This window comes from Hemitrygon akajei, chromosome 29, assembly GCF_048418815.1.
Source record: "Hemitrygon akajei chromosome 29, sHemAka1.3, whole genome shotgun sequence".
Classification (NCBI taxonomy): domain Eukaryota; kingdom Metazoa; phylum Chordata; class Chondrichthyes; order Myliobatiformes; family Dasyatidae; genus Hemitrygon; species Hemitrygon akajei.
The window spans coordinates 41446617-41459767 of record NC_133152.1 but is presented as its reverse complement, the minus strand read 5'-3'; the positions used below and the strand labels follow the sequence as shown (position 1 = coordinate 41459767).

Genomic DNA, 13151 nt, shown 5'->3' with positions numbered 1-13151 from the left:
AATGTTAGCATTCATTTCAAGAGGACTAGAATATAAGAGCAAGGATGTAATGTTGAGGCTGTATAGAGCACTAGTCAGGCAGCACTTGAAGTGTAGTGAGCAGTTCTGGGCCCCTTATCTAAGAAAAAGATGTGCTGGCGTTCGGGAGGGTCCAGAGGGGCTTCATGGCAATCATTTCAAGAATGAAAGGGTTGACATATGAGGGGTGTTTGATGGCTCTAGGCCTGTACCTGCTGGAGTTTAGAAGAATAAGAGGGGGAATCTCATTGAAGTGTATTGAATATTGAAGGGCCTAGATTGAATGGATGTGGGGGGAGGTTTCCTACGATGGGGGATTTTGAGACTGGGAGGGTCACAGTCTCAGAATAGAGGGACATCCATTTAGAACAGAGGTGGGGTGGAATGTCTTTAGCCAGAGGGTGGAGGATCTGTGGAATTCATCTGAAGGCCAAGTCAATGAGTATATTTAAAGCGGAGGTTGATAGGTTCTTGTTTAGTCAGGGTGTCAAAGGTTATGGGGAGAAGGCAGGAGAATGGGGTTGTGAGGGATAATAAATCAGCCGTGATGGAATGTCAGAGCAGACTCGATGGGCCGAGTGGCCTAATTCTGCTCCGAGTGGTCCTATGGCTTTGTATTTTGAAGCAGATGTGAAAGAAAAGCTAATATCTCTCTCTAATGAAATGTCATCATTCAAGTGATAAATTAACATTTCTTTCTTCACACATGCTATCTCAGCTGTTGATAATTGTGAGCAATTACTGCTGTTATTTCAGATTTTCAGTGCCCTGCAGTTTTTCTTTCCTTAAATAACATTAAGAGCAAGCTGAATGATTTCTGCAGCCTGTTCTGTCAAAGGATCAGATTACATCTGACCTGGTCATTGTTTTCGTCTCGAGTTCCTTGCCCAACCCTTGATCCCCTGTAGCCTGAGAATCTATCCCAGGCTTTAATGTACATAATTCTCTGTATCAACTGCACTTGATGGTTGAGAAATCAGAATTGGGTTTAATATCACTGGCATATGTTGTGAAATTTGTTGTTTTGCTGCAGCAGTACATTGCAATACACAAAAAAAAACTAAATTACAATGAGAAAAAAATGTACAAATAGCCCTGTCTGTGACTTTCAGCTGTAGTGATCCTGAACGGGAATATTTGATGACACGCAGAGTCGCCAGTACAGGTTTCCCCCGCTATTCGAAGGTAGAGCGTTCCTATGAAACCTTTCATAAGCCGAAATGTCGTAAAGCGAAGAAGCAATTACCATTAATCTGTATGGGAAAAATCTTTGAGTGTTCCCAGACCCAAAAAATAACCTACCAAATCAAACCAAATAACACATAAAACCTAAAATAACACGAACATATAGTAAAAGCAGGAATGATACGCCAGACATATTTTATTGATCCTGAGGGAAATTGGGTTTCGTTACAGCCGCACCAACCAAGAATAGTGTAGAAATATAGCAATATAAAACCATAAATAATTAAATAAAAAGAAGTTAATTATGCCAAGTGGAAATAAGTCCAGGACCAGCCTATTGGCTCAGGGTGTCTGACACTCCGAGGGAGGAGTTGTAAAGTTTGATGGCCACAGGCAGGAATGACTTCCTATGACGCTCACTGTTGCATCTCGGTGGAATGAGTCTCTGGCTGAGTGTACTCCTGTGCCTAACCAGTACATTATGGAGTGGATGGGAGTCATTGTCCAAGATGGCATGCAACTTGGACAGCATCCTCTTTTCAGACGCCACCGTCAGAGAGTCCAGTTCCACCCCCACAACATCACTGGCCTTACGAATGAGTTTGTTGATTCTGTTGGTGTCTGCTGCCCCAGCACACAACAGCAAACATGATAGCATTGGCCACCACAGACTTGTAGAACATCCTCAGCATCATCCGGCAGATGTTAAAGGACCTCAGTCTCCTCAGGAAGTAGAGACGGCTCTGACCCTTCTTGTAGACAGCCTCAGTGTTCTTTGACCAGTCCAGTTTATTGTCAATTCGTATCCCCAGGTATTTGTAATCTTCCACCATGTCCACACTGACCCTTTGGATGGAAACAGGGGTCACCGGTGCCTTAGCCCTCCTCAGGTCCACCACCAGCTCCTTAGTCTTTTTCACATTAAGCTGCAGATGATTCTGCTCACACCATGTGACAGAGTTTCCCACCGTAGCCCTGTACTCAGCCTCATCTCCCTTGATAAATATGATAAATATACAGCCTGTATAAAGTACAAATAATGTAGGTACGGTGTAGTTTCACTTATCAGAATCGGGAAGACAGCGAGCCAAAATGGATTTGGAGAAAAAAATCAGCACGTACACGCCTACGCACGTTCATGCATACGTACGTACACACATACACACGTACACGCCTACGCACGTTCACACATACGTACGTACACGTGTACACGCATGCGCACACAACTGCCCGCACAAGGCTTCACGGTCATGGTAGTCTTTCTTGGGGTAAACACACGAATAAAGCAGCCACCTTTTTTTTGTAAAAGCAAGAATCCTCTGGTTAGCGAAAACAGGTACTAATGTTGGTCTTTCGTAACAGCAAGCTGTCGTAAAGTGAACATTCGAAAAACAGGGGCCCCCTGTAGTTGCATATGAAATTTGCCATTCCAGTTTTTTGTGGTAGTTCCTTTATCCCAAGGCTAAGCCCTCCTAGATAGAATGATATGTGTTTATACCAGTGTGGATTAATGCTCTGTAGTGGATAGAAATTGTTAGTGCCTTTGGTACCGTTGCTGGTATTCATCTCAGACAATGTTTCATCTGATTAGAATTGATCATCCCTGTTTAATGTAACTGCAAATGGGAAAGCAAATGGCAGGTGGAGGTGAGGTTGAGCAAATAAAGGGCATTTTGCTGTTTCTGATCAGAGAGGATGGGTGATGGTCACAACTCCAGAGCTGGGTAACAAACAATCTGCAAGTTGAGCAGCAACTGTGTGGGGGGGGGAGAGAGGATTTGTCGACACTTCAGTCCTGATGAAGAGTTTCAACCTGATCCCTCGACAATTCCTCCCCTCTCCCCCCACTCCGACAACACATACTACTCAGCCTACTGAATTCCTTCAGCTCGTTGTTTATCGCTCCAGAGTGCAGCTTCTGGACCTCCTCCCGGACTGAACTTTATTTCAGTGTAAATTTTACTTCGGAAGAGTAATTGGGTTTATTTGAAGTGGAAGCTGAGTAAGTGCCTCAAAGGTTACAGGGAGAAGGCAGGAGAACGGGCCTGGGAGGGATAATAAATCTGCCAGGATCAAATGGCAGAGCTGATTCTGTTGGCTGAATGGTCTAATTCTGCTCTGATCTTTGTTTCATTCCATCAGAACATAGAGCCTGCAACTCAGTACAGGCTCTTCAGGCCCATAATGTTGTGCTGACTTTTTAGCCTACTGCAAGATCAATTCCCTCCCACATTGCCCTCTATTTTCCTTTCATGTACATTCTATACATATAGTATCTACGAGTCTCTTAAATGTCCCTGTTGTATCTACCTTTACTAACACCCCTGGGCAGGGAGTTCCACACACCCACCACTCAGTGTAAAATAGCTCACATCTGATGTTCCCTCCTGTACTTTCTTCCAATCACCTTAAAATTATGCCCTCTTGCAGTAGCCATTTCTGCTCTGGGAAAAGTCTTTGGCTATCTGTGTTTTATCAATTTACGTCTCGTCATCTTTCACTCCATGCAGAAAAGCCCTAGCTTGCTCAACCTTTCCTCATGAGACGCGCTCTCTAATCCAGGCAACATTCCGGTAAACCTCCTCTGCACCCTCTCCAACGCTTCCACATCCTTCCTATAATGAGGGGACCAGAACTGAACTCAGTATTCCAAGTGTGGTCTAGCCAGGGTTTTATAGAACCCTCGCATACATTACCTCACAGCTCTTGAACTCAATCTCCCGACATTCCATATGCCTTCTTAACCACCTGTTAATTTGCGCGACATCTCTTAGAAACCTATATGTGGTCTTCAAGATTGTGCTGTTCCTCTACACTGCTAATTATGCTGCCATTAACCCTGTACTTCGCCTCCAAGTTCAGTCTTCCAAAGTGAATCACCTCACATTTTTCCAGTTTCAACTCCCATCTGCCACTTCTCAGCCCAGCTGCGCATTCGGTCAATGTCCCGTTGTCAGCTAGAGCAATCTTAAATACTATTCACAATAACACCAACCTTGGTGTCATCTGCAGACTTTCTCACCCACCCTTCCATTTCCTTATCGAAGTCATTTATAAAATAAATCATAAAGAGCAGGGGTCTCAGAACAGATTTCTGCAAAGCGCCACTGGTCACCAACCTCCAGGCAGGATTAGTTCAGAGCACGTATTGTAAAACCTCTTAAGTTTAAGAAAAAAGATTACAGTTACCATTCATCTTTGCATTTAATAATTAATAAAAATCATTAATAACTTATTTTCCCTTGCATTTAATAATTTTAGAAAAATTTAACAACTACCAGTTTCCCTTGCATTTAACATAGTAAAAAGTAGTTTAATAACGACCATTTTCCCTTGCATTTAATAATAGTAAATAATGTGCAACTCCTGGTTTGGTGTAGACTGTAAATGCTTCTCATTCTACCCTTCAGTCTGTCCAAGACACTTTCTGACTCTATTTCTTTTCATGTCATTAAACTGAAAAGGGCTGTCCCATAGTTATTTCAGATTTCATCTTGTTAGAAAGCAAATGTTCTAATGGTTCATAAAAACCAGTGTGTAGTTCATGCAGCAGGACTTGAGGACTTGCTGAGGACTGACAGGCTGTGTGATTGGTGAATGGAGTAAGGCTGCTTAATTTTGGAACCCGGTGTGCAACTGAATTCAGGTGTGTGTGTGTGTGTGTGTGTGTGTGTGTGTGTGTGTGTGTGTGTGTGTGTGTGTGTGTGTGTGTGTGTGTGTGTGTGTGTGTGTGTGTGTGTGTGTGTGTGTGTGTGTGTGTGTGTGTGTGTGTGTGTGTGTGTGTGTGTGTCTTTAATGTTCTCTTTGTAAGACACAAAGACATATCAGTTCAGATCTCCAGATGGCATCACACCTGATCATCCTTTTAAAATCTGCCAGGTGACCTTGGAAGCTGAAGGGTTTGAAGTCTGCATGTTATGTTTTTTTAAAAATCACTTCTTGCCAGTTTCAGAAACAGCAATTGGAATTATCGTAACCAGCATCACATCATTACTTCTAGCATTCTTGTTAAATGAAGCATGATCTCGATGATCATCAGAAATTTCGTGCAGCTGGGTTGATGGTGGTTTATTATCCTAATAATCCCCTCTATACGAGCACCAGTCAGAACTGTCGGGGTGCATCCTTGCAGTACGGTACCTGCTTTATTCCGGCAGGTAGCTGGTTTAATTGGCGTTTAAGTATTCCATTCACACCCTCCTAATCACAATCATCACTCTGTGTTAGTGAACCATTCCTGACCCAGTCTCTGCAAACGGCTTATTGCAGCATCTTATTGAATAAAGGGCGCAGTTTTGGGATTCAGATGTTCCTGCGTTTTGCAGTGGACGTCTTCAGCAGCCTCTCCTTTCCCCGCCACCCACCTCGTGGTATTGCAGGTAGGACCGTACTAAAGAACTCTGCACGTTGTGTGCGAAGCAAAGTCCTCGAGTGATGCACTTGCTGCTGTCGGTGCGTTGCCACAGCAACGGGAGACGTCACCTTGCAGTCTCTCGATGAGGAAACTCACTGAATGATTTCAATTCAGCGGAAAGCAAGGATAATATTTCCCGCCACTTGTAAATTATTATTAATGAGAGCCTTTGCCCCTTCATGGATTAAGTTATTTAAGTCCATAGATAGGATAGGATACCAAATTATAAGGGCTGTATTTCACTCTTCTGCCTGCAGGATTGAGGGGTTCCCGCGAATCAAAATTGAGAAACTGCAGGTGATATTTTAAACACGAGAGATTCTGTCAATGCTTGTGTGTGTGTGTCACAGATAATATTTCATGCTTCCCCCCCCCCCCCCCCCAAAGGAATGGTGCAGATGCACTGATTCTTGAGATGTGGGCCAAGGAATGGCATTTGAGGTGGTGCCGAGACCGTCTACCCGAAGCATGGGTGCCCCTTCCCGTAACTACCTGTCTTACACGGTAGCATAGCGATTAGCGGTATGTTGTTACAGCTCAGAGCACCGGAGTTTAGTTCTGACCTCATCTGTAAGGAGTTTGTACGTTGCTCCCTGTGAACGCTTGGGTTTCCTCCGGGTGCTCGGGTTTCTTCCCACAGTCCAAAGGCAAATCAATTAATAGGTTAATTGGTCATTGTAAATTGTCCTGTGGTTAGACTAGGGTTAGGTAGGTGGGTTGCTGGGCAGTGTCGCTCGTTGGGTCGGAAGGGCCTGTGCCATGCTGTATCTCTAAATAAAATAATATATAGGATGTAAAATACATATTGGATATACTATATATTTCATATATAGGATACAAAACTTCACTGATATGGGCAAATATAATCAACATAGCATCACATTTCTGCAGCTTCGCATGTGGGCTTCATTTAAATAATGTAAAATCTATAACATGGATATAGCTGATTCCTCTAATCCAATAATCACAAAAGAGGAGGCCATTAAAATACTAATTTTGCAATGCAGTTATCCTCAGAAGGTAAAGTCTAGTACCTCAAATTTACTTCATATTTAAATATACAGTATATAGCAATGATGTATGTAGTTAATATACAGTTTTTAATAATAATACATTATTAATATACTAAACTATTATTAATATTATTGAAATATATTATTAAGCAATAATGTGGTAGTCATGACATCCCCTGATAACTATCAATTGTACTGGCAAGACATTAAAGTTTGAATCAAACTTTCTTAACCCACCACCTCCGTCAACTCTATTTCTTCCCTCCATGCCATCTTCCTAACTCCATGATCGGTCTCCACCATGATGAAGCTCTTTGGTTCTCCCATCTAAAATCACATCATTTTTGTGCTCTCCCTTTCTCTAGGAGACTTGACATTTTGACCAAGCTTCTGTTATCCCTGTCATAATATTGACACTTGTCATTGAGTCCCACAATATAGAAATGGATCCTTTGTGTCTACAAACCACTGCGTACCCATCTGTACTAAATCCATTAACAAGCACTTGGTCCGTAGCCTTCTGTGCCTTGATGTTTCAACCACTAGTCTAGATACTTGAAGGCTCTGGGATTCTCTGCTTTCACCATCCCCTCAGATAGTGCAACCCCATGTCCGACCGTCCTTTGGTGATAAAAGATATCTTTTAAACTTCATGCCCCTTATCTTAAACCCATCTCTTCTGGCTTCCTAGACCAAAGCTAAAGGGAAACGTAACCTACTATCTATCACATCTGTGGACATAACATTCTGCATCTGCTGGCTGGAAACCAGCAGGTCAGGCTGCATCTATGGAGGGCCAATACACTTTTGACGTATCGGGCCAAGACCCTTCATCAGGACTGAAGGCAGAATGGGGGGGGAGGGGAGGGGAGGGGAAGGAGCTCAAGCTGGCAGGTGATAGGTGAACCAGGTGAGGGAGAAGGGGTGGGCGAGGGGGGGGGGTCTGAAGTAAGATAGATGGAAGAGGTAGCGGGCTAAAGTAGAAGGAATCTGAGGGGGCAGTAGAACATGGAAGGAAGAGAATGAAAAGGGAACCAGAGAGAAGTGATGGGCAGGTGAGCAGAAGGGAAGGGGTAAGAGGGGTACTAGAATTGGCAATGGAAAGAGAGAAGGAGGGAGGAGGAAGAATTTGCTCGATGTCCGTGCCATCAGGTTGGAGGCTACCCAGACATGTTCTCTCTGTGGCTCTTATGATTTTGTTTCTATTTTCAGTTTCACTCCCCCCCCAACCCCCACCAGCCTTATCCACTCCACAAAAGATGAGGTTTTTTTTTAGAAGGGATGTCCCAATAACTTGGGACCCACTGAGAGAAAAAGAAGAATTGCCCCGTCTCTTCCTGAGCTGGACAGGCCTTTAGTTTCATAACAATGGCTCTCAGCCCTAGACAATGCCACGAGAGGAAGTGGCTGGGGAACAGTTTTATTTTTGGTAAAACTCTTATCAAGCACACTGTGGTCATTTTAAAAACTTAACTTGAAAGTGATACCAAAATGGAAATTGGTGTTTGTTGATAGTATTAGGAAATGAATATTTACAATAACTCTAACTTTAATTGTGGCTAAAAATATGGTCATTTCCTTGTAGTATTTCTGCCTATACTCAGTAAGGCAGGTGAATCAGTTACTTCCTTCCAACCTTGTCCTTTCAATTCAGTTGTCTTTAGATAAGTGAAGCTCTCCATATCGTGTACAGTCAGGCTGAAGTGAATCCTGGCTACAATTCTTTGCACTGCAGGTGTTTGAGACGTGCTGCAGTTTGAAGAATTATTTCAAGGATATTCATATCTCTCAGAATCAGGTTTAATGTCACCGGCTTATGCTGTGAAATTTGTTATGCTGCAGCAATAATTGCGCTACATAATAAAAACTGTAAATCACAATAGGAAGTATATAGCAACACACACAAAAGGCTGGAGGGACTCAGCAGGTCAGGCAGCATCTGTGGAAAAGAGTAAACAGTCAACGTTTCGGGTTGAGACCCCCTCATCAGGACTGGAGAAGAAAAGGTCAGGTCAGAGTAAGAAAGTGGTGGGAGGGGAGGAAGAACGAGAAGGTAGTAGTGAAACTGGGAAGGGGGAGGTGTGAATTAAAGAGCTAGGAAGTCAATTGGTGAAAGAGATAAAGGGCTGGAGAAGGGGGAATCTGATAAAAGAGGGCAGAAGGTCATGGAGGAAGGGGAAGGAACACCAGAGGGAGGTGCTGGGCAGGAAAGGAGATTAAGTGAGAGCAGGAAGCGGCAATGAGGAATGGTGAATTGGGGCATTACCAGAAGTTCAAGAAATCGATGTTCATGCTATCAGGTTGGAGGTTACCCAGATGTAATATAAGGTATGGCTCCTCCAAACTGAGTGTGGCCTCATTGTGGCAGTAGAGGAGGCCGTGGACTGACATGTCGGAATGGGAAGTGGAGTTAAAATGGGTGGCCACTGGAAGATCCCGTTTTCTTTCTGGCAGGCGGAGCATAGTTGCTCGGCGAAGCGATCTCCCAATCTATGTCTTGTCTCACCGATAAACAGGAGGGAGCACCAGATACAGCAGATGACCCAGAAATACTTTTTTTTTTAAAGAAGTTAAATAAGTGCAAAAAGAGGAAAGAAAAGGAAACATAGGTAGTATTCATGGGTTTCAGTGTCCATTCAGAAATCTTTTAGCAGAGGGGAAGAAGCTGTTCCTGAATTATTGAGGCTCCTGTACCTCTTCTTGATGGTAGCAATGAGAAAAGAGCATGTCCTAAGTGATGGATGCGGCCTTTTTGATGCGTCACTCCTTGAAGATGTCCTGGATGCTGTCCCTTTAGAACAGAGATGAAAAGGAATTTCTTTAGCCAAAGGCAGGTGAATCTGTGAAATTCATTTCCACAGGTGGCTGTGGAGGCCAAGTCATTGGGTATATTTAAAGTCAAGATTGATAGATTCTTGATTAGTCAGAATGGAGAGGGTAGGAGAATGGGGTTGAGAGGGATAATAAATCAGTTGTGATTGAATGGCAGAGCAGGCTTGATGGGCCAAATGGTCTAAGTCTGCTCCTTTGTCTTATGGTCTTTCATTTCAAAGCAAGTTCAGTCTACACTTTGAACTCTCCTGATTTTAAGGTCTGCAGTAGTGTAAAGCCAAACCTGCTTACAGTTTGAGTTAATTTCTGTTTTAATGAAAAGTGGTCTCTTAATAGCTCAATCTCTGTCAAAACACAATCAACACCACCTAATGCTGCTTTCTTTATTGATCATTGGCACCTGATGTTTTAAAACCACTGCTTGGATATTCGTGCGCTGTGTTTCAGCATGTTATATATTGGATGCTTCAAATCTTTATTGGCATTCAGTCCAAAAGCAGATGGGGTAATAACAAGGATGTATGGAATGCCTTGCCTTCGCAAGTTGCAACATTGAGTAGGTCAGTTTTGTTCCCTTTATAAAATATAGGAATTATTGGGCAACAAATTACTGATCTTTAAGTCACTACCTACCATGGCTTTTGGGGAAAAAAATTAACCACTCACTATTCATGAAAATCAAAACAAAATGCAGGTGCTGGAAATCTGAAGTAAAGCAGGAAATGCTGGAAACTCTTGACCTCAGACCGCATCTGCGGAAGGAGACACACAGGGAAAATTTCAGATCAAAGACCCGGTTCTAATGAAGGCCGATTTCCTGAAAGGTTAACCCTGTTTCCTTTTCAACAAACACTGCCTGACCTGCTGAATGTTTCCAGACTTTCTGCGTATACAAGTATTTGTACGTGTGTTGGACTCTGATGTTTTTGACCCAAGGTTCTTTCAGAAGTCAAGGAAGGAGCATGAAACATGTTGCTTCATGATCGTTTTATTGAGTGCTAACAGAACAAAGAGAATTGGAAATGGGGCGAGGCAGAAATCTAGTAGAGGAAGAGAAAGAAGCAAAAATGGGGAGGGGGACAACATGCTCAGCCCTCCTTATATCCCATAGATAAGAGACATTCATTTCAAATTCATAGATAAGAGTTAAATAATGTGATCCAAAAAGCTTCCAGAATCATGCAAAGAACTGTAAACATGAGTGAACAATTGTATATACATACCGTGAGCACTAGGAAACATACTAAACAGTAACATGTATATTGGCAGTTAAATAAAATACAAGCAGACAATTAATTGTTAAACTGCAAAGATGATAACGATCATACAGTCCAATCCAACACTTACTACAAGTGTTGTTGATCCATGCGGATGAAAGTTTGATTTAATTTTCGGCGACCCTTGCATCTCATTACATTTATGGAACTCTCCTACAATAATTCCTTGCCTTTTTTTTTTCCTGTGTTGTATTTGCTGAATAAAGATCATGACCTAATCCCCCTCTGTTTGCAGGAATCAGAAAAGATCATCGCTGAGCTGAATGAGACGTGGGAAGAGAAACTTCGGAAAACTGAAGCAATCAGGATGGAAAGGTCAGGCCCTTTCTCACTTTAGAGCTCCTCTGTACAGTAAACCTCCAGTATGATTCACTGTCTGACTATTCACGGTGCTGAAGTTTTGGCATCTGGCTCAGCAGGTGATGTTTGCTGCTCTCCTACACCAGTTACCGTGTTGGTGCGTGGCCAAGTAGTTAAGGCTTTCGTCGAGTGATCTGAAGGTCACTAGTTCGAGCCTTGGCTAAGGCTGTGTGTGTTTGTGTGTGAGCAAGGCACTTAACCACACGTTGCTTTGCAATGACACGGTTGTGTGGGTCCTAATGCCCTTCCCCTTGGACAACATTGGCGGGGAGTCTTGCAGCTTGGGCAAACGCCAGTCTTCCATTTAAAAAACCGTTTTGCCAAGCACCTACACTCTGTCCGCCAGAAAAAGCAGGATCTCCCAGTGGCCACCCATTTTAATTCCACTTCCGATATGTCTATCCATGGCCGCCTCTACTGTCACGATGAAGCCCCACTCGGGTTGGAGGAACAACACCTTGTATTCCGTTTGGGTCACCTCCAACCTGTTCATGTGATTTCTTGAAGTTCTGGTAATGCCCCCTTAACCACCACCAGCCCCCATCCCTTTTCCCCCCTCTTACCTTATCGCCTTACCTGCCCATCGCCTTCCTCTGGTGCTCCTTCCCCCCCCCCCCCCTTTTCTTTCTTCTATGGCCTTCTGCCCTCTCCTATCAGATGCCCTCTTCTCCATCCCTTTATCTCTTTCACCAATCAACTTCCCAGCTCTTTACTCCGTCCCCTCTCCCAGTTTCACCTATCACCCTGTGTTTCTCCCTCCCCTCCCCCTTTCTTTTAACTCTACTCCACATCTTTTTTTCTCCAGTCCTGCTGAAGGGTGTCGGCCCAAAACTTTGACTGTACTCTTTCTCCCCCCCCCCCCCCCCCCCCATATAGATGCTGCTGAGTTCCTCCAGCAGTGTGTGTGTGTGTGTCTGTGTCTTGGATTTCCAGTATCTGCAGATTTTTTGCTTGTTTGTGATTGGCAGCATTGCTCTCAATTACTTAAAAAGTGTCTAATCAAGTTGTGAGCCTTTCAGTGAAAACTCAGTTTGAGAGCCTCTTTCTCCTTTTGCAGTCGTAGCAGTGACTATTTTGTGAGGGAATGATGCACAGTGAATCCTCTCGTTCTGAGAGGATTCATCAGAATTAGGTTTAATATCACCTGCATACGTTGTGAGATTTGTTGTTTTGCGGCAGCAGTACATTGCAATATATAAAAAAACTATAAACTGCGATAAGAAATGTATACTAAAAATTTAAATAATATAAGTAGTGCAGTAATATAAGTAGAAATACAGTGAGGTAGTGTTCTTGTTGGTTCATAATCTGTTCAGAAATCTGATGGCGAATGGGGAGAAACTGTTTCTAAAACATTGAGTGTATGTCTTCAGGCTCCTGTACCTCCTCCCTAATGGAAGCAATGAGAAGAGGGTTTGTCCTGAGTAATGAAGGTCCTTAATGATGGATGCTGCCTGTTTTTGACGTCCATGATGCTGGGGGGGCTGGTGCCCATGATGGAATGGGCTGAGTTTGCAACCCTATGCAGTTTTTTTCTGATCCTTAGTGCAGAATGCCTTAATAATTTCAATTTAGCAGTGTCTGTCGAGTATTCTAAGCCCTGCGTAGAGTGGGCTTGGGGAGGATGTTTCCTATAGTGGGGGAGTCTGGGACCAGAGGGCACAGCCTCGATAGATGGACGTCCTTTTAGAACAGAGATGGGCAGGAGTTTCTCTAGCCAGAGGGTGGTGAATCAGTGCCACTCATTGGGTGTACTTAAGGCGGAATTTGACAGGTGCTTGGTTATTGACGGGTGTTACAGGTTATGGGGGGGGGTGGGGGGAGGCAGGAGAATGGGCTTGAGTCGGATAATAAATCAGCCATGATGGAATGATGGAGCAGACTCAATTGGCTGAATAGCCTAAATTCTGTTCCTTTGTCTAATGGATTTATGCTTTATTCTGCTGTTTAAATCTGCCTTGAAAGTTCACAGTTATCAGGAGCTACACGCAGTTCTTCGATCCACTTTCTCCTGAAAAGGCAATAATTAAGTATTTAAGGCGCAGGTTAGTC

The 13151-nt window shown here is 43.4% G+C and overlaps 1 protein-coding gene across 19 annotated transcripts in view; it reads left to right on the top strand.

Annotated features, from left to right (window-relative positions):
* The window catches only part of kif1b (kinesin family member 1B), a 278399-nt gene that overhangs the window by 123402 nt on the left and 141846 nt on the right, over positions 1–13151 (top strand). For all 19 annotated transcript variants that reach the window (XM_073032205.1, XM_073032200.1, XM_073032199.1 and 16 more), the window contains one exon: positions 10975–11054. In XM_073032205.1, the coding sequence (XP_072888306.1) occupies positions 10975–11054 (80 nt within the window). The remainder of the gene's footprint in view (positions 1–10974; positions 11055–13151) is intronic.